Source organism: Aptenodytes forsteri, unplaced genomic scaffold, assembly GCF_000699145.1.
Source record: "Aptenodytes forsteri isolate BGI_AS27 unplaced genomic scaffold, ASM69914v1 Scaffold349, whole genome shotgun sequence".
Taxonomy (NCBI): Eukaryota; Metazoa; Chordata; class Aves; order Sphenisciformes; family Spheniscidae; genus Aptenodytes; species Aptenodytes forsteri.
Window position 1 is genome coordinate 1,311,804 of NW_008794452.1, and position 21,593 is coordinate 1,333,396.

At 36.1% G+C, this 21,593-nt stretch overlaps 1 protein-coding gene across 1 annotated transcript in view; it reads left to right on the forward strand.

Moving 5' to 3' along the window:
• The first annotated feature begins 201 nt into the window (after window positions 1-201).
• CUNH10orf107 (chromosome unknown C10orf107 homolog) overlaps window positions 202-21,593 on the forward strand; it is a 42,441-nt gene continuing 21,049 nt past the window's right edge. The window contains exons 1-3 of the mRNA XM_009290510.1: window positions 202-361; window positions 3,576-3,720; window positions 8,846-8,918. Of these exons, the coding sequence (XP_009288785.1) occupies window positions 292-361; window positions 3,576-3,720; window positions 8,846-8,918 (288 nt within the window). The 5' untranslated portion in view covers window positions 202-291. The remainder of the gene's footprint in view (window positions 362-3,575; window positions 3,721-8,845; window positions 8,919-21,593) is intronic.

Here is a 21,593-nt window from a genome sequence, read left to right on the forward strand (position 1 = left end):
TTGATATGTCCTCCGATCATAAACATTCATATTTAGAAATTGATGTAGCTAAGTGCCAGGAAGATATATACATATATGTATAATATAATAATAGTAAATATTGTAGATATAATTACAAGTAGACTATGTTAAACTTTGGAATCTGTAATGTATTTTTTAATTTCATTATTTTACTCTGCAATTTCTTCTAGAAAGCTGGAAGAATTTCTGAATTTAAAACAATTAAAGACATCTTTGAAAGAAGCTATTTTGCTAGATTATTATACTGCAGGATTTTGGTGGGCTAAAGAAATGAACTTCAGTCTTATACAGCTCTCAGGTTTCATGGATCTATTAAATTTCCTGTTGGAGAACCTCAGTGGTAAGAATAATTAAAAATTGTAAAATAAATATCTGAAGTGGAAGGCAAGAATATTTTCCAGTCATTTTAATAAAGCAATATTTAATTACAAGTAATTGCAAAATGATTTATTTTCGTCTTGAATGTTGGTAAGTTATGCCTTGTATCTGAAAATAATTCTTATTGGCAGATGTTAAACTTTTGTTAGAGAGGACCTTAGTCTTTTTAGCAGAATATCTCTCATTCTTTGTTTGTACAGTATGTGGTGCAAAAGGGCCAGGTTCTGAAGAGATCTTGTCTTTGCTATGGTAAAATAAATAATAATTACAGTAGAGTGAGAGCAAGGAGCTCCTAAATTCCAATTCCAGCTGTCTCAGTGACTGACTCACTGTAGCCTTGGGCACATTTCTCTGCTGTTTGAGATATTCAGTACATCCTGTAGCATTGCAGCAGGTGAATTACATTTATTTTATCCTTGGAGATCAACTCTCAGGCAGCTTTCTATATGGCAAATGCTGCACTTCTGGCACAAAATATATCAGTTAACTAAAGACTGGTGACGGAAGTAAACTGGCATCACTGCCGAAGATGAAAAATGACAATGAAAGGACTGTAGCTCCTGTGGCTATGAGGAGGTTTGCAACGAAGCATGTAGCTTGGGTCTAGTGGGAACAAAATAGCCAGAAAAAATGGTGGCAGCATCCTCTAAAACCCGTTTTTCAGAGATCACAATGCTTACTTAACATTCACTTTGAAGGTGATTATGTCGAGAAAAGTCCATCCCAGAGGAAGAGCGAAAGGACTCAGCGGTTCCATTCAAAGAGAGGATGAATATTTAAAATCAAGCTCATAATAGTTATTATACTCTTTCATTGTAATTTAATTCAAGGGCCTTTCTGACTTGGAATTTTGACAGAATATGTACGTGCTTTATGATCATTGGAATTCCAGTTGTCCTTCCTGTCTCCAATGAGAAAGTATCTTAACATATGCTAACTATATTAATATAACAATGGAGAAGAATGGAAACATGTCAGAAATTAGTTTTATGAGACTGTATGTAATGCATGTGTACTAGACAGGCTGGTAGCACAACTGATTATTAAAGCTGACCGATGTTTTTCAGGAATGTGATCTTAGTTGCATAAAGCTTTGCCAGACTTTAACTCTTTAAGCTGAAATTTTCCATGGCAGTGTCTGCCTCTGATTAATTTTTAAATATAAAATAAAACAGTTCAATGGGCTTGCAGACAGGGGCTGTGGAAAAAAAATGTATTATGTATTGCCCTTTTTTTTTTTTTTTTTAAAACCTTTAAACCCCCCGGGTTTTTAAAAAAAAAAAATTTTTTTTTTTTTTAACAGCTCTAATACCCCTGTGCTTTGAAGTAAAGACATAAGGTTTGGCAGGCAAGTGTTGTGAATTTGCTTTTTGCTGTCCTGTGAAAATCCCTTCAGATTTGGCTAAGATACATGGCTTTTAGGGGAAAAAAAATGCAGTTTGTAAACACTTACAGGAGACTTCTTACATTTTTTTTACCGCTAAGTTCTCCAAATAATTCATTTTATAAAGTATGCTGTAGGCCAGGGCTGAGATGAATTTGCTTGTAATTACTGTTCTCAGCTGGTGCAAGTTCCAAGACCAAACATTTCAACTAAGAGCAAAAAGCTAATGTCTTCTATATTAATGACCATTTGCTTTCCCTTCCCTACACTGGACCCAAGCAGCCTGGAGAATTAAGCTGATTTGACCATAACAGGAAGAATAGCATGGAGCAGGAAGAATGGATTTAGAGAAGGAGGGTAGTGGAAACTCATTTAAGGCTGGTAAAGGAGAGAGGAAAACTGAGGTTTGGAAACCGGAGGCTTTGGTTGATTGGGAGCCAGGACAAATTACTGACGTGATTTGGTTCATCTTCTATACATTGAGGCTAAAGTGCTCCTTACTTCACAGAAGTACTGTGAGAGCCTTCCTGAGAGAGGTAGCTGGGGCTGAAAAATCAGTTGTGCAGAGGAAAGAGAAAATTTGGACTAGCTGGCAACAGACCTGGGCCTGGGTGTTGCGACTTCTCATGACCTTGTTACGTGTCTTCACTTCCCTACTAACTGTGGTATTTCTGGTTCTATTGCTCTTTCTCATTTCCCATGGCTTCTATTCTATTCCATTCTATTTCCTCCACATTCTCTGTATTTCTTTCTTGTTTCTTCCATTATGGTTATTTATATTGTGCTGCCTCTGTTACTGAAAACTGAGGTGAAATTTTCAGGGTTTTGATTGCTGTACCACTAAAGGGCAAAACTATAAAGACCAGAATCTTGTAAGTTTTTTAATTTGTTTTCTGTACAAAGAACCAATGAGCAGATCAGTAGAGAATTAAAACAATAAGGAAAATAAATCTATTTCACCACTCGTGGATATTTCCCCATTTTCGACTCTAGATTTTTTAGACTGAAAAAGAACAAGTAAATTGTGTTCGAAATTTTTTTTTAAACTCCACCATGGTTCTAGTGATGGCACACACTGTACGCAAATCAGAAAGATGAATCCTTTCTTTTTAAAGGTTCAGCAAACACTGATATATGTCAGATTTTTCTCTTTGTTGAGACACTTAAAAAAAAGAATTTAAATTTTAATTCAAAGCTGTTTTGGCATTTGGTTTTGATTTCCAGGGTAAAAATGTAAAGTAATTATCTATTTTGGGGGGTGCAAAAATGTCTTCCAGTTTGATGATACATGCAGAGTATTACGCATATTCATGTTTAATCAATTATGACTGTAAGCACTTAAAAAAAAATTGGTTACCCTTTTTAACATCTGTTCCTGTATTACTGTTTTATATTGCAAGGGGCATGGTCAGAAGAACAATCTTTTACAATACATAAACAGTAGTAAATTTATTTTAAAGATAAACATACTGTGCATCTCAAATTTACATACTGTTCTGCCTGTGGTTATCTCTGCTTAAGTAAGAGGCCAACGTGTAGTATTTTAAACACCCATTATTGTGATCCTTACATTTTGAAGGTGGATCGGTGATTTTCTGATGGAATTTTAATGCACATTTTATTGATAAGAATAATAGCAACAGACAAAAATGTTTGACTGCTGTTGCTTTTTAAGTTTCTACATGGCTCATAATGTAACTTCAAGAAGTCTCAGAATTAAAATGGGCCAAAAAACCCCACCCCAACCAGTTGTGTTTATACTTAGTTTTTGTTCTTCGGGATTACTTTGCAGACAAACATATGACCTTAGGAGATAATTTAAAAGAACTTGGAAAAGCAATGGCTGGAATAGGAGGAACTGATTCAGAAAGAAGTGGTGACTTGAATTTCTTCAGCATTGATCAAGCCAAAGCAGTCATCGATTACTTGAATATCAGGTATTTATTTCTACAGGATCCATTATTTCTTATTTGAATAATTAATGTGGTGAGAAATCGGCTGATAAAATAAGTTAAAATTATTTAATTGGGTATGTTCATACTGTGCCAACATACTGCAGACACCAAACTTTAAAACATTAAAAAGAGGAGAGAATATGCAAGTGGCAGTAAAGATCTGGCTTCAGATGCCAAAGCCCAGGAAATAAATTTAGACTTGAAGTTTATCAAAATGTAAGATTGTGCTGAAAAGCTTCCTTCTGGGTTTTGTTTTGGGTGATAAAAGGGAAAGGAGAGAGTAGTGTATAGAGAATATTGCTGGTTTGCTGTTAAAACATTCTATTTTTAGATTCCAGTTGAACAAAATCCTAGGTCTTGTCTATAACTTTAAGTATTTGTCTGGCCTTGACAGCTGTAGTGGACTTCTTAAGTGGTTTAAAGTTATGTACTTTACAAAATTAAGGCTACAGTCGTATATGAGTCACAAAAATGTTGCATTTCGAAGTTAGCAAAAGTTCAGTATCTGCATGAAAAGGTTTAATGACAGGTCTCAGCTTTTAAACAGAGACACAGGAAGAGATGCAAACAGCGGTAATTCAGTTATTTATCTGAGAAAAAAATTAACGGTCTGATAGCAGCCAATCACACCTCTCCATGTAAAGTCTTAGCTATACAGTAACGTATACAGACATTTCTCCACTGAAATGCCATAGTTAGGACAGTGGCTACACTCATATATCACTGTTTCCAGTACATGATGGACGGAATGGTTCTCAAGCTGTTGTATCACCCATGAATGTCGGGGGCAAGGAGGTAGAAAATGGAGAAGGTACTATTGAAATATATGCTCATACACTGTACAACAGCTGTACCTTTCAGCCCGTTTTCTGACCTGAATGGTGGTTAGAGGGAGAGATTTTGTGGCAGATGGGCATAAAAAGCGAGTAAGGTCATGACTGATCCATATGTAGAATTGTTGGGAATTTTCTGACTGTTCTTTTGCTAGGAAAAGTTTAATACATCGAAGAGGTGTTTTTATAGTGTCTTCTTGGATGCAGAAAAGTATTTCCTCTTGAAGACAGACAAAAATACTAGGATGGCTGATAGCCTTCCAGTTTAGGGTACTCAGATTCAGACTGGGGATTTAAACCCATCCCAGGTGATTTCTCTTACAATTGGGCTATAAAGTTTGTCTCTTTCTCCTGCTCTCCCATTTTTTTCTTTTGTTTCTTTTTCATGGAAAATATAAAAAACTTCAGGTTCTTCCCATATGAAATGAGAACATCTCTTTAAATCTCAAATTCCTGTAGTCAAGGCAAACCAGTGTCCCGCCAAGTACTAGCCCTAAACTAAAAGGAAACTTGGCATTTAAGATGTCTCACTCAACTTCTTTTACTTCTCCCTTCCTGTCTGTGCCTTTTGTATATTTATTTGGAACAAATGTTCTTTCCAAATAGCATGTCTATAGCTCTTGTGTAAATTATCCTTTGAAAGATATCTTGTCCATGAAGTAATTCCTTCACAGTCGCAAGAATTTCATCCAAGAGATTAGGTGCTCCATCCTACTACCACCGAAGTATGAACTGGGCGGGAATACAATCAAGCCACAAGACTTTTGCAGCAGAATGGTATTTTGGCCACCAAATATGTGGTTGTATGTTCAAACTGCTCAATTTATTGCAAGTATGTGCTGCTGCAAGGTCACGGATATATACACATATGCTGAAATGTGTCATATGTGTCCAGTTTATACAATCCATTATTTCAGTCATTTGAATATTTTTTTTCTAAATAAGAACTGAATCAGCACACTTATGTGGGTGTATTTTGAACTTTATGAACTCAGAAATAGGTTGACTGAGTTTTATTACAATTCAAATTAAGGTATTACTTCAACATTTTTTCTTGTTCTTCACTTTTTTTTGTTTAATTTTAAATGATAGGCTTATAGCTTTTTTTTCTACTCAAGTTAGTATGACATATTTTAGTTCAGATCACATTTTTACAGAAGAGCTATAAACCCATGGGATTTATAATGGAAATGGGGACAAATGCTTAACCACATTGGCGCAAACTGTGCAGCAACTATAATGACACCTTCAGGTTTGGTGGAAGGTGACAGTTACCATCTTTTTATCTTGTCTCCTTGGGCAAACACACATCAACATAGCTCTTGACATTTTCTTTCAGGAAGCAGTGGAGCTAGGGAAATATGTCATTGTTAATCACCTTCAGATTCTCAGATTCCATCATAAGAGGATCTATTCTTAACAATCTTACTTGCATGAGTAAAATTATTTTTGTGTAATTGCTAAAAATGTTGGTACAGAATTTTTTAATTGTTCACAACAGATACAAACAAAAAAGCATTTTATATAATGCCTGATAGAAGAAAGAAAACTACACTGTTGTTTCAAAATAAATACTGATGTATAATTTATGTGATTTGATTTAAAGAGCATTAAATGGAGGAATTCTTTCCTTGATACAGGATTAAGGGTGCCAGGTTGAACAGAGTTCTGTTTTAAAATGAATAAATAAAATTCAGAAATGCCAAAAGTAATGACTTCTATTTTTGGGAATATTATAAATTATCTGTACCTGTAACACAGTCCATAAAGAATATCATAACACATTTAGAGGGGAAGGGGAAGAGCTGATTTTCACGTGCTGTAAATCTGGCTCCTTTCCAAGGCACTGGAATAAATAAAAAAAAAAGCTTGAAATGTTCAGTTCTGCCAGTGCAGTTTGAAAGATATATATCTTATTTCTAGTGTGTCTGTGATGTTCATAAAATATTTTTTGTCTTTTTCAAATAATCCCTGTTAGAATTTTACCAAATAATAGGTGTGTATGTGAGGGGACACATATATTTTCATAAATTGGTGTGAGTCATTTCCAGGTTAAGTCCTGAAGTCTGCTTAAACATAATTCCTATAACTCCACTGAAACATGGCAGGAATTCTTTGAAGTACTGCAATAAAAATGTACTGCAAATGAAATGGCAACTATTGTAACAACTTAATTAATTGCCTGTGTGCTTTGGGTTTTGGGGAAGGGAACTTGTAGTTTATGATAGCCAAATTTCTTATGCAAGTTGGTAAACAAATTTGTTTTTTAACTAATGGTAATTGAATGACTGAATTAAATGTAACTGTAGAATAAAACTTTTATATGGCACTTAAAGAGCCAAATGTTGAATGAGGCTGCCATAATACTTCTCACCAAATTAGGAAATGCATCTGTACATATGTGCAAAAATGTCTGCGCCCATTCGGGTAAAAATGTATTTGAAAGTTTCACAGATGCATTTGACTAACTGCTGGACGATGTACTGCTGTCATGTAAGAGAGGCAGGCAGTGCCACCATTTTAGTCTCCTAATTCTGAGCTGCTTTCATGGCTGGAAGAACCACTGCTGTACATTAGTCGGCACTTTAGCACTGCTTAAATTAGAGCTAATCGTCCCTGGTCCACAGTATTTCGTGGAATCTCTGGTTCTGTGGCAGTGGCCTGTGGCAGTGTGTAAGTACTGGGGGTGATTCAGGGAAGGACAGTCAGCTAAAATAGTGCGTACCAAGCATCAGCTCCCACAGCTGGCTTCCCCATTACCTCCCAGAGCCAGGATTGTATTTCAGACACCTACGTTCCACCACAGCAGCCTCTCGCTTTGCATGCAGCTGGCTGGTCGAGCCCTTCTGCTGGCTGTGCCAGGGTGCGAGGCTGCTGGGTAGGAGAAAAGCCTCAGCGCCGTGGGGTGGCCAACCAGGGTGGCACCTGCGGGAGCTGGCTCTGAGAGCCTTGGGCAGCGCCACGTCTGAAAGAGCAGCCTGTGCTGGGTTGTGTGGCCAGGCACTGGTATTGTAAACACGTTTTCATAGCATTTGCATGATATCCTGCAGCTAGTAGCAGTGTCTTTAGCATTAGCTAGATAATTGTGTATGTTGGGTGTAGTAGGTACTTTCATAGACCCATAGAAAAATTGAGGTTGGAAGGGACTTCTGGAGGCCATCTAGTCCAAAACACTCCTCACAGCAGGCCTCAATATTCCAGATGTGGCCTTGCAAGTGCCAAGCAAAGGGGCATTGCCATCCCAGTTGATGGCTCTCTTAAGAAAAGAACCTGTGTCCTGTCCTTAGCTGGAAAGCACAGGAACCAATTACAGATGTTCCCTGCAAATACTGCTGTATCTTTCATGGGTACATCAGGCAGGAGTGTGATAAACTCTTGGAATCATTCTTCAGCCTGGACTTGCTATGAAATCACAGAACTGTGTTTTAAATCACATGTCCAAACTCTTGGAATCATTCTTTAACCTGGACTTGCTATGAAATCACAGAGCTGTGTTTTAAATCACATGTCAAAATGACATGACAGAAGCCAGAAGTTCTGTATCATGATTTTAAGAGGACAAGTAATTGTAACAGATGGACTGTGACAAACCAAACCTTTGATTAAACAAATGCCATATCATTGATCATTAGGAAAGGGAACAAGGAAAATTATTTAAAACATGTGAAAAGGAAAGCCATATATTTTTTAAGGAAGATAAATATTTTAGGCCGTTGAGAAAGTCTACTTAAAGTTACTTCTGTTGTAATACACAAAACTCCAGTGTGTCAATCTAGTTTTTTAGTTTTTCCTTGAGGAAATACTACATTGATTTTGAAACATGACCTTGAGTGAATAAATGCTTCTATTCTTTATTGTTTTGGTGTTCCAAGATCAAACTTGCTCCCTGGACTGGCAGCCCATCCCAGAATCTGAAAGCTGATTTGGCTTTGTTTCCTTCTTGTCCACTATTGCTGATATTAAAGGCATAAGTATCCTGGTGATAAGTGAATTACTTTTTTCAGAGTAGAACTTTGTCTTCTCAGAGTTCAATTTCATAAGGACAAAGTGGATGTATTTTTAAGTATCATACTGTATTTTCTACGGCCATCTGATAGTAAATCATGTAAATTAAATATTCTGCATATTGTACCTGAAGTTAAACAACCTTTTTCTTTTTAAAATTTGGAGTATTACCATGCTGGAGAATAACTCTTAGTTTAACAGAATTTTTAATATTGTTATCTTTCCAAAGATTTACAGCTGTAATAGTACTATATTCTCTTGTTTCCCAGCTTATTTAAACACTATAAGCTATATGAATACCTCTTCCACAGTCCTAGAGAAGAACTTGTGATAAGTAATGAGGTAAGTCATTTATATAGATGGAACTCATTATGCAGAGTTATTTAATGAATGCACTGTGGCATATGTTTTATATTGCTCAAAGCAACTTCATGTCAACATTACTGCATTACTAACGTAAAATGGCTGATTAAAGAATACAAGTTAGATGTTTTGATCCTCATATTCAAAATTAATTTTGGATTTCAAAAAAGTGTAAATGCATTGCTTGGTTAAGATGTTAGTTGTGTTAAATCAGGAATACTTTTGTGTATGTATTTATAAGTTGATGCATGTAATTTGAATTAGCAATGCATGAGTCTGACTCTATTTTAAAATCAGCAATCAAAATCAGAAAACGTTGTGTACCAAGCCTAGTCTGACCGCAGTCCTAATATTTATGTATGCATGTGTATGTACAGAGTTTTGTTTCTACTGTAGCCACCAACAGTTAATTATACTGACTGTAAAGAAACAAGCTAGCTAGAAAGTCAGCGTTTTGAAAGCATTCAGTTAATAATAGTGAATTGGCTTGACTGTAAACTTTGTCATGTATTCTAACTTATACGTGAAAAAATACATAGGAAAATGCATTGATGCAGGATGTGGCCTTTAATCAAATGGACAGATTCAATTCATCAAATAAACCTTCCTTTAGCCTGACTATGCGTTTTGAGGATATATGTTACAATACATTGAAAAGGATTTACATTTATAATTTATATTAGGAGACAACTGGTTGCTCAGAGAGGCACGATAGTAGAATTTTTTTGATGGCACTTATATTTTAGCTTATCAGTACACAGTGAAGTTAAAATTAACGCACTGGAAAATTTTCTTTACACTTTTTAAGCTGGTGGTTTGACTCTGTAAGTGATGTGGGATAATTTCTTTCCGTGTTGCTTTTAAATAGCCGTATTATAAAAAAGAAGGACTTTTCTTGACATGGATGCAAATATTAGGGAATTATTCTCATCATTTGTAAGGTGGGTTAAAATTCCAACTATAATGAGATCAGTGACAAAACTGTCATTACATAAGTAGAGCAGGACTTCGGCGTTACTATGTTAGGGTGGTTGTTTTGTATTAGCTAATCAGATCAATGGCTGGGTAGCGCTTTCTAATTGGTAAAATTACTTAATCAAAGCCTCATTAAAAATAATTTCTTGTGTAAATTTGGGTAATTTATCTTATCAGTTGTAGACATAGCTTAAAAGAAATGTCTTTGTGTTTCCTTAAAACCAATTTCTGGATGGCTGAGATCAGAGTACACTGTCCCAGACACGGAAGAGTGGTTGCTCTGCACAGTCTGTTTGCTGGGGAGTACCACCTCTGCTGAAGGTACCACCTCCACTAGGGAATGGCAGAAATGTGTTTCTGTGAATTACTTTGGTGACAATCCATCAAAGGAACAAGTGCAGTCTACAATTATAACTGTCACAAAAACCTTCATGACAATTTTTAGCTATAACTCTTTTATGGCTATTTCTTACCTATGCGCCAGTTCAGTTTAATCCATCTGTTTTGTATTCTGAGTTCCATGGCAGAGAGTCTTTAATTTGTCCAACCACACTGCAATGCCAAGAAAATCAATATTTATATTCCTGTTGAGTTTATTTTGATAGGGTGATACATTGTTCTTCAATAAATAACAGCTTAAGGCATTGAAGCTACACATACAAATTTATGTCATTATTTGCACTTGCTTTATGTGTTAAAATGTGATGAGAGGTGAACCCAACGTAGACTTCAAGTTCTTTTGCTACAACTTTGTTATATTTAGAAATGCTTATCCATAAAGGAGAGTATTGCCTTCTATGTTTGCAGTCCCTTAGATGAACAGCTCAAACCCTGACAAGTTAGTGGGGCTGATGTAGTTTGGTGTGTATGGCTATGGCAGGAGCATGCCTGGAGTCACGTGCTCTGCAGTGCATCTGCTCAAGGAACAGAAGGGGGCAGGAGATCGACTGGGAAATCTGCATGCTGAAAGTAGACGATAAATCTGTGCTGAAAGGCTGAGTGCTGTCTTGCTATGTAGATCAATGTCTTACCAAAAAAAAAAAAAAAGCCCATGTAGACACACCACGGCCCGCAGCTGGATGCAATCCTTACTCTAAGCTGAGAGCTGCCAATGTCTGAAGAGTTTTCTTTTAGTTCCAGCAATAAAAATCTATTCTTTTGGAATTGGGGACCGTAAATTGTAATGGCCAGATTTGCCCAAATAACAAGAAGCATGGTGTTTCAAGATCTTAGTTACAGTATTATCTCCTTTTGCAAATGAAGACTTTGAGACAAGTCAGTGAAATACTTGCTCCAACTGAAATGATTTGCTTCGACTGAAATGGCTTGCTTTAGCTCAGTGAGTAAATTTGTGCTCTACGTGTGCTGAAAGTATTACGTACTGAATAAAAGTCCAGTAGCCTAATGAGAAGACCTGCTTCTTTAAAAGAGATGCAGCTACAACAAATAAAAGCAGTACTTAGTGTTGTAATGGATATCCTTTCAGAGAAACCGCAGTATGCATTTTCCAGAGAAATCTTACAGCGATGGATTGTAAACTCATTGGATTTTATTTTTTCTCTAGCACAGGCAATTACACAGTGTTCTCAATCAGGTTTCCTTTTTGATCTTTCACTGCAGTTATTTCCAAATGACCCTGTCATTTCCTGTGTAGAATAAAATCAGACAAGAAAAGGGAAATGACTCAAAACTCATTTAGATTATGCATACAATATCTGTGGCCATGCCACTTAACAAAATTTAAGATACTTAAATGTGGCACGTAATTAGTGGAGCTTCACAGTCTGATTAATATTCTGCGTTTGATGCAGCTAGCGTAATAGAACTACCTTTGTAAAATACAGACAGCATTTAATTCTTTACAAAAAAAGTAACAAACGCCTGGCTAATTTAAATATCTTTTTACGTTGGCTAAAGCCTTTAAACCAAACTGCCTGAGGTGATCATATTGCCTAGGGGGAAAAAAAAGGTTAAAACTGAAAGACATGAACGCTTGGTTAGATGATAAAACACACATCATACATCTAACCTACTTTGGCAGTATTTAAAATTTAAAACTTGCCTTTCCAGCTATCAAATCCCTTACTTCTCCTTCATTCCAGATCTACAAAGACCTATATATTATGTATGCATGAATACCTGTTAGAAAACATGACGGTACAAGGAATTACTGAGAAGTGTTAAGATTGCCAAGTAAATTCGTTGGTTTTTTTCTGTTACTATTATGAGCAGTTCCCCACATTTAGAATGATTACATAAGAAGCAGTGCTTAAGCTGTGCTGGGGCTATGATCCAAAATAACATGCATGTAGTGCTAACATACCAGAGTTCTTCAGGAATATTGTTGTTAAAGATACTGTTTTTTCCTTTGCCCGTTCTGGAGGTTTTACTCTCTAGCTGTGATTTTGTGCACCTAAATACACCTGCAATTTCAAAGAAAGCAAAAGGAGTGCAGACTACATCTTGACGTGCAGGGATTCAATGGAGCAATTCCTATTAATACATGTCAGATCTTATAACAAAGGTTTAAATTGTTAATACGTGAATTGTGTAGAAGTTTTTATTCTTTTCTATTTCTATGTTCAGTTAATTTATTTTGCTTTGATAGGATGATATATTACAGCACATCTTGTATTTTTTTTTCCTCACATTTACAAATTGTACCTTATACCGCAGTTCATGTTTTTGCTGCTCTCTGTTGTGTATTTTTGGACGGAATGAGGCTAAGGTCTTTTGGGATTATGTCTGCTTTGAAACATTTCCTAATAAAAATAATGTGGTTTTTAAATCTAGTTTTATTCCTAGTTGCTTTAGCCAGCCTGATGGAGTAATCTGCTATTTTATGGCCCAGATGACTAGCTAAGTTTGACTTCTTGAAATAGTAGTGTACAATGTAATTTTCTTTAGAGATGTCATAGTGGGTCAGGTTGCAATAAAAATATCGAAGATTAAGTTTAATGGCAGTGCAGATTCAGTATTATAGCAGTCACTAGATATCATCCTCTGTACTTAGAGTTCCAAAACAGTTTCCATGAATGCCTTCTTTCCATGTACTACTTACTTGCTGAAACATTACGCTTTCGGACTATGTCTGGTCTTTATCCAATTGTGGGTTGGGTTTTTTTTGAGTTTGAACAAAATCCCTTCTGTGTTTGAATTTAAGGGGGTGGATAGGAAGAATATACTATTTGAAAGCTCATAAAGCTTTTTTTCTGATGGCAAAAGACCTGAAGTCTGGGACTTGACTTTGATATGTAATCCTCATTAGGTGTTGCATATTTAGATTGGTTAATCAATCATTGTTTAAACAAATTTGCTCAATGATTTCTTGAGAACTGCATTTTAAAGACGTATGAAACCAGAATATTTCCATAAGCATATCAGTTCACGCTAGAGAGACTCATTCCCCAGCTAACGGAATGCATGCTTTTCAAAGCTTGGAGGTTTCAGATATTTGTAATGCTTAAAAACCACTGAGTTGATTTTCTGTAGCTTTGTTTTGTAAATATCACCATGGCAAAGACATCAAGACTACTTTGAAGGAAATAAGAGCACAGGACTGGACGGGACTTCTTCAATTGTCAGCTGTAGTGCCACTTTCTCATAGGAAAACATATATAATCCTCTTCAGAAACTTGTCAAACTCTGGCTTAAAAAGTTAACTTTTTTGTCTTTGCTCTTCCAGTTAGAAAGCTGCCCTGGTGCCTGCTTTCTGTAATGGTTATAAAACTTCTAATTTCCAGTCCAAGTGTATTCATGACAAGCTTACATGCGTTTGTCCTTGTGCCAATTTGTGCCAGCATTGACCTTTAGTTCATGTTCCATCCCCAGTGTTTATTTTTCTAATGTATAAAGAGCCAGCAATCTTATTGTCAGGCTTCATTTAGCTAAACTAGAAAAGCCAGCCTTCTCTAATCTTTGCTTTTAAGGTAGGCTTTTGATACATGCATTCTTACTTACGTACCAGCCTCTAGTCATCCTGTTGGCCTTCTTCTATAATTGTTTCACTTTAAATCAGTTTTGTTTGAGCATAAGTGACCAAACTGACATAATATTGTTGCTGAGATAAAAGCAAGGCCTTCTACAATATCAATAGTGCTTTCTTTTTCTCTACTGGGAATAGCCTACATGATAGGTCCTAGAATCACATTTTATACATGTATCATGTGGCTGTCTCGTCGTATATCTGCTATTCTGGTTCCCCTTTATTACTGTATTTTCCAGCTGAGATGCTCCCAGTGCACAGTAAGTTTTAAAAAAATTATGTCCCTACAATGTCACCTCACAATTTGTCTTTTAATACAAGAGTGAATAGTCTTCAAGGTCATTCAGTCCCATCTGTATGATATTCCTGCCCTCTCATGAATTGATCACGTCTCTCACATTTCTTTTGTTTAGAAAATTAGTTATCTTATTAAATAAACTATGAAATTAGTCTGGCATCGTGTATCTTTGATAAACTGATGTTGTGTTATATCTCATTTTTCTTTAATTTCCATGTCCTTATTTATTTTTTCCTTCAAAACGTGTTCCTCAAGCCTTTACTGCTATGAAGATCAAAACTGCAGCTTCAGGAGTAGGTTCATTATTTTATGATTATGAATGTTTAAAACTAGCAAACTGGTACTTGGTCTTTTGATGTCTGAGGGGAAATTTTTGATGTCCGTTGCAGAAGCGTGTAGTACCCGAGACCGGATTACTGAAGTAAGCAGCTGGAGAGCCAGTGCGTTTTGTGACAAAAATCACTGATACTCAGTCCTTTGATCTTGAAGCTTGCTATGGCTATAACCAGAGAGATCTTGAAGGACATGTGATTAGTCTGAATGAAAAGTGGAGTCTGTTGGAATTGTGTGCAGTATTACTTGAAATATTTTAAGCATATTTTGCACGGTAGAAACCACCTTTGTTTTTCAAAGATTGTCTTTGGTATACTCAGTTGCCAGTAGTGGAGACACACTGACCTTTAACAGTTACGTTTCCATGTAGGTCACATGCTGATGGTCGTCTACAGCAATTTTAAGATTCCTGAGTTTTGGTAGCTGAACTGTGCTGCCCTGAAAGCCAGTGAGAGCTCCAGAGAGCTAGTGGAATTTGTAAGCCGGTGCTGAGTACTTTTACAAATCTTGCTTTAGAGAATGACTGACAAAATGTTTTTTAAACTATTTTCTTAGGAAACATCAAATACAAAACAAACCTGCTTTTTAATTCAGTAACATGCGTGAAGTCATGAAAGTAAAAAGTCAGGCAGGAAAAATGCCAAATAGCTGACATAGGCTATGCCTTCAGTATGCTGAGCACTATGGTTCTGACCCAGCCAGTGTTTAAACAAGTGCCTCTTTTTAAGCACTTGGGAACTTTTATTTCAATGGACCTATTCACATACACGGAGTTAAACTGAGAAGTGACTGTGGTCACATTGTTCAGCACCCGGGAGAATGAAAAGCTAAAGACACTAGAGCAAAAAAAATTTTGAAGCTCATCATAACTTTTTATTTCAGTTGTACAGTTGACAAAGCATCACATTTTTTGACTGTATGATGTTAAATAAGAGAGAGGAAAAAAACTTGAATTGTTGGCAGTAAAACGTTTCTGGAACTGTGCAGGAATTTATATACACAGATGTGCTCTCTGAGTTTTTAAATTATTTATTTAGAAAGTGGCTTGATTTCTGTATGCGTGTGTGTGTGTGTAAACATACGTAGTTCTGATGACAGCAGTAATGGCTTATTTATTTGCTGGAATGCAGGTCAGCTAGAAATTGTAGGCTTTGACTGGAAGGACAGACAGTATATTAATGACCGCATGTTTCTGCTATTCATCAGAATGTTGTAAGGTCCAAATGACTAAGTGCTATATCAGAAGACTACAGCAGACGTTTAAAAATATTTATCGATCAATATGTAAATTTTAATGGAAGACAATGAGATTGGCAGAAATGTATTGACTTGGGGAAATTTTAAAGTGGTTAAGCAAAGTACCTGAAGGTAGACTATTAGGATATGAATTCTGTTCTACTTTTCTAGTATTCCTGAATAGCTTAATCTCTTGATGCCCTTTGGGAGTTCTTGTCGTTTTACTTGACCAGCATAAAACAAAATAATTGGAGCTGAGCAAAGATCAGTAATTCTGTTTCGTAGAAGATTCTGAGATTTTTGTAGTTTGATTTAATTTCAGTTTAAAACAAAAAATAGACACTTTCAACAGAATTGCTATTCTTACGTGTCTCTGTTTAAACTCCCTCACACCAAAGCAGTGCTCTTGAAGACCGTTTCAGAGCCCAGGCTCCATCCTGGCGCCATACAGTGTAGCTGGCTCTGCTGGAGCAAGGTCCACATGATTCTGGGGTCTGCGATGTGCCCTCAGCTGTCCATAAGGCATGTTGTTGGGGAGCCAGGAATCTATTAAGCAGGTTGCTAGGTCAGCCAACGTGGCAAACTGTGTCGAAAGAGCTTTGTACGTCAGCTGGAGAGAACCAGGTAGGCTGCTGCTGGCATGTTGGTAGAAAGTAATTTGTGCAAACTCCATCCTAATTTTTTAGGTAGTTCAAAGAACAACATTTGTAAGGAATCTGCCAAAAAAAAAAGGACACATTTTATTTGAATTAACCCAATGCATTATGTCCATTGCAGAACAATACTGTTTTCAGTGTTAAACTCTTCCATGTAACATAGTATGGATCAAGGAGTTATTCAAGAAGGTACTGTGTTTCACTTATATTTTGCTGGTTCAAATTTAGCTGCTTTTTTTTTTTTTTCTAAATTGTGTGCCAACAGGTACCATTTTGGTACTTGCTGATCCAGTGTGACTTACTGGAGACTGATTTGCCAGAGCAGTTGCCCTATTTCCAAAATTTCCAGCATCATTTTTGTTAATTGGCAGACAGAAATCTACAGTGGACAACTATTTTTGTACCCCCTACCTTTATCTGCAGCTTCTCATCATCTTGAAGATTAAATTGTGTTCATAAAAGGGTCTGTGGAATGGACAAGTGATGTGATATTTCATGGGAGTGTATCCCCATGGGTGAATATTTATGTATCAAATTCATACATCTTGTGATCGTGTGTTATGAATAACATGTTGACCTTATTCATATAAATAAACAGCATGGCATTTCTTTACTGTGATGATTTATAATCAATATACATTTTTATAATTTTTTATCCTTTTAGTTGGTGTTATAAGGGCAAATGTATTCAAAGTCTAAATAACAGACAAGTTTCGCAATCCTTTGAAGTCCCTTTTTAAAATGCACCAGAAAGTTTGTATGTTTTCTAATTTCACCTTGAATTTTACGACTTGTCATAAGATACAACATAAAGTATTTTTACTGAACATTGAATCCGATGTCTTTGAATATTTGATTCATAAGATGTTATTTTGATTTCCTATAAATCTACTAAGCTCAGCAAAAAGCAGTGTTACTAATTAGAAAGCTGAGTTTTATAGGATGTCTGGTTGGTATGTGAGGTAACTTATATTGCTACTTAGGCTTACATTTAATAAACCTTAGCTAGGAAAATTGTTTAAATTTCAAAGAAAAGATAATAAATGAAATGAAGGCATAGAATATTAATGTGAACTGTGCCTTTATTTTGTTAAAGCATTCAAAGTTAAATAGTGGTGGTCTGTTAACAATCTAGGGCTAATTTGGCAAGTCTTTAAACTTACTCAATAATCAAAACATAAAAGGACAATGGAAACTTTTCACAATAAAAGAAAAAGGAGTTGAGTACAGAAACCAAACAAATTATTCTCTGCTTTTTCTTGGTAAGGAGGTGAACTTTATAGGAAGGGCAGCAAGCTCTGAGTTGGGGTTGCCTTTTCCTGTCTTTGTTATAAATTACATCTGTCTGTGAAGAATCCTCTCCAGTTACTTCGTGGTTCATGGCTACGGGGGAGGTGTGCGTGTCTATCTGGAATGGAACAGACAAAGGCAGATTGGGGAGGAGCCTTCTTTTAATTTTACTGGTTTTTTTTTCACTTAGGACATGGCAATTCTTCGCATTAATTTGCCTTGCTTACTAAATATAAAGATGGATAAAATTCCTAAGATCCCAGCTGTGTAAATACAATATTAACAAAACAACTGTTTTCTTCAACGTTTGTATTATTTGTTCTTTGCAGCTTGCTAGACTTTTGGAAGACTTCGACACCATTTAGGTTCAGTGTAATCATTCAAAATGTTTTTATTAGGGCTTAAATGGGGAAAATATTTGGCAAAGGGATGGACTTTATCCAAAGTGTAATGCTTCATTCTTTCATGAGAGTCTGAATACACTGCAACAATATTATGAGGCACCAGAAATATGGGAAGAAGCTGCCAAATGGTACTGGAAGGAGAGCCATATACTTGGGATTAGTGCGCTCTTTATTATGTATTTCCAGCTATTGCACTAAGAAAAACAACATGGAATAGGTAGACGATACTGCATCTCCTCAGGGTGGGCTTGAAAAGATGGCAGCTGGAGTCTTTTAGAGTGTTTCATGATTAAGACTATTATCTGAAGTATTTTATGGTTTGGCTTCCCATTGCACTGTTGAAAATTTCGTAGTGAAGTCATCCTGAGTCTCCTCTTGACCAACTTAAAACAGCTGAGGAGAAATACTTAATTGTTTATACCTAATGTTTGCTTTTTCATACTTGTAAGAGTGGGCAGAATCCTTGGCTGACCTTAAGATGCTATGGTGGTGAGTATTTGTATGAACTTTATTTGCCTTTTTTCTTTTCCAGACTGATTTCACCCTCAAATTTTGTCTTTGTCTCAGATTGCAAAGCCTATGCCAGAGCCTGCATAGTTTCTGCAGAGTTACACTGCAGATGGTGCTGTGTCCAGGATAAAACGCAAACATAGATGTTTTCAGCTGAAATACATTAATATTGTGCTCTCCACTTTTTATGATGAGTGGTCCTTTTTGGTTGGTTCTACAAGAATCCAACAATATTGTAAAAACATATTGCAGAAAATATTGTTACTGCTCTCACAGCACAGAACATTTTGCATGAATTACATGCTAATAAGTGTATTACTCTATTTTCTTAGTGTTAGAATTCACGTGCTTGGTAAAAGTTTTGTTGTCTCTGTTCTATTCAAATAACGCTACACAAGGAACAATATCTTCTGTGCAGTTGCCCTGTAGTTTATTTTGACTGTGCATATCAAATTTGGCTTGTGAATACAGTCTGAGGAAATGGCATAGATTGATTCTAAGTGATAAAGATGAATGTTGCGTGCTTCATTTATAGCAAGGCCATCCAAATATAGTCTCAGAGTTGTGAAAACATCCCATGCTTGAGAAGTCCTGAATTTTGGATCGATCAAGGCTGTGGGCAAGTTTCAGGCACTAACAGGCTGGAATTCAGGTCTATGTCTTTAGATTCACTGAATATTGTGTGTTGTGAACAGATTTGCAATACATTGACAATGTGCATAGTACTCTTGTTTAATAAAACGGAGGAGTGATAGGGATGTTCCTTAGAGCTTATTCTACTTTGAAAATCTGCCTAACATTCTCTCAGAGTTTTTCTTAGCATTCATTTTGTATTCATGACACCCATTTATCATTTTCATCTCTGTCTGTTATACATTTAGGAGTCTTAATGATTTTCTTTTGTTCTAAGGAAGACATTTTGCCAGCTTTTTGTATTCTTCAGGAGTTAGGATGTAGTTGAAGATTCACATTTGGAGAAATGTTAAATTACCTGTAATGATCATATTTCAAATGAAGTATTGAAAGGTTTTACCCTCACTTAGGCTTGTTGCAAGACACTATTTTCAATTTTTAACATTACTGTTGTCCCTGCAGGCCTAGATTAAAAGAAAGTGAGGGCTAGAGGCTAGGTTGCCGACTTTTTCTTTTTTCTTTTTTTTTTTTTTAAATCCTACCAGTGGTGCATTGTGGTGCCCTCCGGTGGGATTTCTAAAAACATCATTATGTTTCTGTCCATTTTGAGAATGACCCCTTGAGTCTATTGATAGGTGCATGCATGCTGGTATGTAACTCAGTACTGAACCATTCATTTCTGTTTAATAATCACATTTTGTTTGAGAAATCAAGAAATTGTCAAGATGGAAGTAAGGAGCCAAACGTTACTCATTTTGCCATGACAGAGATTTTATCTTTTGTCCCTCCCTCCTTGCTGCTCTTGCAAATACAGCTCTCTGAATTACTGAATGTAAAAATAATATCCTTTTCTTTGCAACCCTGGCACAGCAAAACACAATAGGAGAAGTTAAAGACAGGATTTCAGTCTTATCTCCGTGTTTCCTAACTGCTGCTGGTTTGACTTCAGTTCCTACTCTTGTTATTCATACTGTTTTTATTGCAGTGTATTTAATTGTCTCTCTTTGTTCTGATCAATCCTCCGTTAAATGGGTAAATAAGAAAAGAAAGAGGGTACATAATCAAATTACCAGAAGTAATTGGTCAGTCCAAGCATTACTGGAACTTCGTAATGAGCGGAAAGAACGGGGCTTTGATATCAGAGTCATAAAGGCCAAGCCTTTAAAACTGACAACACAAACACATTGCTACATTGGCACATTTTTTGTGAATTTAAATTACAAATTATTGTGTATAATCAGAATCAGAGCAACTGAAAAATCATAAAGCATGGATAGACTTTATTAATTTTGGATACAAATGACAGACATTAGACAAGCTTAGAAGTCTGACAGACTAGGAGAATCTTAATATTAGACAAATGCAAGATAAAATGAGAACTTGTGGATTTTTTTTTTCTTTCATAGTGGTGGGAACAGTACACAAACTAATAAGCAGCAAACCATTTTCATTAGAATAAAATGTAGAAGTCTGCAGTAAGGGAGCTTATTTAGGAAACAGGAAAGTTTAAAGACTGTACATTAAACGGCCAACAGGACATGGTATATTAAACAGGGGACTGTGGGTTGCTCTGGGAATTGGGAATTAGACACTAAAAATTTTCAGTGCTCAATTGCCATTTTAATATGTTTACCACTTTGCACACTAGAACATGAATTGTTCTTGTTCCACTTCATAGTGAATAAATACAATTAAAAAGACAACCTGCTTTCTTCCTTAGCACTTATCTGTTAATGTACTACCAATTTTAGAAGCAAAATTAATTGCTTAGTCAGATAGGTGTCAGTAACTCCAACCTATACAGAAATATAGAATTTGATTTTTTATTTTTATTTTCCCTTTTCTCTTTCTGCCAAATCAATTGGGGAAGAATGGATGAAGAGTAAAGAAAAGGTAGCACGACTGTTAACAAACTAAACCCTGCTCTGTGGAATTCATTTGTATAAAAGGCCATTTTTATAGATTTGTGCCACTTACAGGATTCTGTGTGTCAAGTTCAGTAAGGTCCGTATGGCAGGGGGAATAAATAAAGGTTCTCATTAAGAGTACACTAAACTTGCCCAATGCTACAATAAACAGTAGTGGTGCAGCGGGGTATTGCAGCTTCATTTTCATCTGGGCGTCAGATTGACTGTCAACTAGTTCCCTGTTAAGACCCAGTTTACTTGGGCTACATAAAAACTTGAATGTGACGCTAATATTCTGTTGAACTCTATCTTCAGGGAACAGGAATTTCTACTCATCAATGACATCGTGAATTTGAAAATTAAAGAAATTGTTGAGATGGAGACTTTTGGACAAATTCATCATGGATAACCCATGAGAAGGCTTTTA